A 4,324-nucleotide genomic window follows, 5' to 3' on the forward strand; every position below is an offset into this window, starting at 1 on the left:
GGCGACGCCCCCTTTCCTGCAGCTCACCCCGGGATGGGGGCTCCCCTCCCAGCTTCGGGTCCCCGCCTGTGTTGGGGGCCTGGGGTCCCAGCCCCGCCCCCCAGAAGAGCGCCAGCCCAGGGAACGGATGACAGCACACACCTGAGTCAGCTCGCCGCCCACCCGCCCCTCAGCGTCTGTCTCCGCATCTTGTGATATTTCGCTCCCCGGGAGCCAGCCCCACTGCGCTCCGGAGGCAGCTCGGCAAACAAACCCAGCGACAGATTGTGCCGCGGCTCATTCCGGGGAAGGACGCCAAATCCCACCCTACTACCCCCAACACTCCCTCCCCGCCGCCCCCTCCAGGCCTTCCTCCCGGGCGCGGGCCCTCGGCAGGGTGGGTGCCGGCAAACGCGGGGACCCTGCTTTCTAGACATGGGAGACGGACAGGAGCCCCAGAGACGCCCCTTTTCACTCCCACCTCACCCGAACCTAAGACGGGCCGGAAGAGGAAATTTAGTTGCCGGGAGGGCCTGGGAGCCCGGGAAGGGCAGAGGATGTAACCAGCAGGGGGCGCCCGAGCGTCGCGGTGCAAGAGCGCGGGGAGCCCGCTGCTGAAACCCCGTGGAAAGGGAGATAAGAGGCAGACATCCGACCCGGAGATGGAGGGCCAGCGAGGGAAGGAGGCACAGGACAGAAGGGAAGCGACAGAGGCACGGACAGAAAGCGAGAGAGACAGAGAAGACAGGGACACAAAGAGACAAATCACAAAGGAAGGAAACGGCAGGGAGAGAGTAAGGAGGGGACGAAGGGAGGGAGGGAACAGAGAGACGGAGACCATAAAATGTGAATAAGAGCGGGAGGAGAAAATGAGAGAAATCGAACGAGAACGAGGGAAGAATGAGATTATGGGTGGAACAGAAAATGAATGGGAAAATGAGATCAGCACTTATAAAGCGCCGACTGTATGCCAGGCGCTGCGTCGGGCTCTGGCACAGACGGCAGAGGAGGAGCCAGAGAGCCAGGTGGAGGAGCGAGGGGGTTCTTTTTCTTTGCTCGCGGGAGCGGCCGCCCGGGACTCCCGCGCTTCCTCGGGCCGGCTTCGCGCAGATTTCCCTGGCTCTGGCCGTCGGCGCCGCTCCAGCAGCCCCAACCCGGCCTGCGCCGCTTGGCCACTGTCCCCGAGGCGGCTACCCCGAGGGCCCCGCGTCTGTCCCGCGCCGGGGCGGCTCCCAAGGTCCGGATGCCCGACGCCCTGGACCAGGTCAAGGCCAGGGTGATCCGCATCGCCCCCTTTATAAGGGTCGCGGGCCTGCAGGTATCGCCCCGAACGAGGCCACGAGGGGCGCGAGGGGTCCCGAAGAGATCAGAATGCCCCCCTCTTTAAAAGGAAGCAGAAGAAGCTCCCGTGAAGCCAACGCCCTCCTCCCACCTTTGAGTCTTCTATCCCCCTCACGGACGATGAGAGACACGCGCACCCAAACTTGCACCCGCTTGCAGATGCATCAAGGGGCATACACACACCACGGTACGCATAGCCTGGCCACCCATCCCCAAGTTTGCTTGCGCCAAACTCTCACACGTTTCCCATCCGCGCAGACACGCGCGCTGGCTGACAGCGGCTCATCCATTCGCACACTCACGAGCCCCTGCTTCCCCCGGCCCGTGTAAAAGATAACGTGCAAGCACTCAGTCACACCTGCACAAGCGTCCTTGCGCGCGCGTGCGCGCTCGTGTGCACTCGATCTCGCACAAACAAACTCCTGCATATACTATTCTTACAGTCGCACACACTCAGGGCTTGGGGTCTGGGAACGAAAGGGAAAGTGGAATCTTGGAGCTCTCCCCGAGGAGAGGAACATCGGAGGCCTGGGCAAAGGTGCCTGGGGCCCGGCAAGGAGGAGGAGGTGACCCAGGAGCCCGGCTCCTCCCAGAAAGTTGGGAGGGGGGGAACTGGGCAAGTCCACGGGGTTCCCTTACACTACCGCACCCCCCCCCAGGAAGGGATTTCTCTAGAAGCGTGGCGCCGTGAAGGCGATCGAACACAGTACTCCGGATCCCCCAAGAAAGAGAGGGGGCCTGGATGGAGGGGGCTAGAAAGCCGCTCCCGCCTCCTAGTGGCCAGGAAAGGGTTAAGTCGGCCAGCTAGGAAGCGAGGGAGGAGCCAGCGAGTGCGTGAAGGAGGGGGGTGGTTGCGAAGAGCATCCTCGCTGTCCCCACTCTCCCTCGGCGAGCAGCCGGCGCGCACGGACCGACGGACTGACGGACACCGCGCGCTGCCTGCGCTGCTGGGGGGCGCGGGCACCGGGCATCGACGGCCAGCTCGAGCCCCGTCCCGCCGCGCCCCACCCCGTCCCGTCGGGGCCGATGGCTCCTCCCGAGGTTCGCAGCCCAGGGGGCGCAGGGTAGAGCGCCGCGGCCCGGCCACACAGCCCGGGGACTCCCGGGCCCTCCCGGAGCCCCGCGGAGTCCCCGCCGTCCTTCTGGCCGGCTCAGGGAGCGAGTGGGAGCGCCCTCCCCCCCGCCGCCCCCTCCCCCGAGCGTCGAGACAAGATGCTGCCCGGGCTCAGGAGCCTGCTGCAAGGTAGGGACCCCAGCCTGCGGGAGGGCAGAGAGCATCCTGTGGAGGCAAGCGGGGCGCCCCCTCCGCCAGGGCGCGAGGGTGGGGCCGTAGTGGGGGTGGGGGTAGCCTGGGAGGAAAACTGCTTCGCCCCGGGCCCCGCCCCCGCCCCCGCCCCCAGAGCTGCCGGCAGGAGCCGCGCGCCCGACTCGGAGCCTGCTGGGCTGTGCGCGGAGCTCGTGACCGAGGGGGGACGCGGGGGGCAGGCGGGCCGGCCCCGGGGGGTGGGGAGGGAGGCTCAGGTTCTGCTGTCCCGGCTCCACCTGCTCTGGGGGACGCTGAGGACTCGGGCCGGCTGGGGAAGCGCCGACTCAGCAACTTCTCGTGCCCCGTGCCTCAGCACTTTCCAGTCACCAGGGAGGACGAGGGAAGAGGGTGGGGGGCTGTCCGGGAGGATGGGGGAGGAGAGGGAGACCCAAATGGCCCTCCCCGGTGGAACAGATGGAGGGCGCTAGAAAAGGGATAGTTCCACGAACTGAGTGACAGACAGACAAGGGTGTGGGCCAGAGATTGGGGGTGGGGTGGGGAAGGGGTAAGAAGGACGGAGATAGGAAGGGGCCAAAGATGGAGAGAGCGGTCAGGGGAAGGAGATAGGAAGGAGGAGGAGGAGGAATAAAGGTTAGACGGGAAAGGCTTGGAGGGAAGTGAGACCCTGGTGAGGACACAGGAAGAGGGAAAGAGAGGGGAGACCAGATTAGGGGAGGGCGGGGAGAAGACTAGGGCCAGGGACCCAGAACCTGGCGGTGGGAGAAAAAGGAAAGAGAATGAGGGCTGGGACCCTAGGGATGGGGAAGGAACGGGGAGTGAGAAGATCAGAAAGCCAGAAACCAGAGGAGGACGGGGATGGTGGACAGAGATGGGGTGTCAGGAACAGGGGAGAGGATTGGAATGAGCTCTCGGCTTGGGGATGGGAAACCAGAGATAGGAGAGGGGCTGGGGTTGATCAGGATGGGGCTGGGGGCTGGAAAGGGAGGAAAGGAGGAAGGAAGAGAAAGGGGAGAGAGAGAGAGAGAGAGAGAGAGAGAGAGACGGGGGTGGGGGGGCGGCCTAGGGATGAGACAAAGAGACTTCTGGTAACCACTTCCACGTGGGAAGCCCTCCATTTCCAAAGCGCCTGCCTGTCACTTCCCTTCTCTCAGGGAGTGGCCGGTGGGCCAGACTCTGGGCTCTGAGCTCAGCGCCTTGGGGGTGGCTGTGAGGGGGAGAGGGGGAAGACATTCAAGTGGGGTGGCAGCCTCCGAGGGTGGGCACCCTGGCTGGCTCCGTGCTGCCATTTATATCTCCGGGCCCCGTCGTGGGATCCCGCCGCCGCCGCCGCCGCCACGGTGGCTGCTTATTTTGGGGTGTTACATTCTGGCAGAGTGAGAAGCTGTTTGCAGCAGCTCTAAACCTCCATCACCCGCGTCAGTGCCTCCCCAGGCCCCTGCGTCACTAGCATCGTCACCACCTCCGTTCTGTTCCCCGGCTCCCGGCTCCTCAAGCCCCTGCCACCTCAGCATCTGCCCGGCAGGCCCAGCCCTTTTGGGTGTGGAGCTGTTGCTTCTTGTCTGGGACCCTGTGCCCCTCCTTCAAAACCAGAGGCCTTGGGCTTCCCTGGTGGCGCAGCGGTTGAGAGTCCGCCTGCCGATGCAGGGGAGGGACGCGGGTTCGCGCCCCGGTCCGGGAAGATCCCACACGCCGCGGAGCGGCTGGGCCCGTGAGCCACGGCCGCTGAGCCTGCGCGTC

General features: G+C 65.5%; 1 protein-coding gene across 1 annotated transcript in view; it reads left to right on the forward strand.

Annotated features, from left to right (window-relative positions):
* The first annotated feature begins 2,504 nt into the window (after positions 1-2,504).
* RTN4RL2 (reticulon 4 receptor like 2) overlaps positions 2,505-4,324 on the forward strand; it is a 14,971-nt gene continuing 13,151 nt past the window's right edge. The window contains exon 1 of the mRNA XM_055082088.1: positions 2,505-2,563. Within this exon, the coding sequence (XP_054938063.1) occupies positions 2,533-2,563 (31 nt within the window). The 5' untranslated portion in view covers positions 2,505-2,532. The remainder of the gene's footprint in view (positions 2,564-4,324) is intronic.

Source organism: Physeter macrocephalus, unplaced genomic scaffold (genome assembly GCF_002837175.3).
Source record: "Physeter macrocephalus isolate SW-GA unplaced genomic scaffold, ASM283717v5 random_12, whole genome shotgun sequence".
NCBI classification, from domain to species: Eukaryota; Metazoa; Chordata; class Mammalia; order Artiodactyla; family Physeteridae; genus Physeter; species Physeter macrocephalus.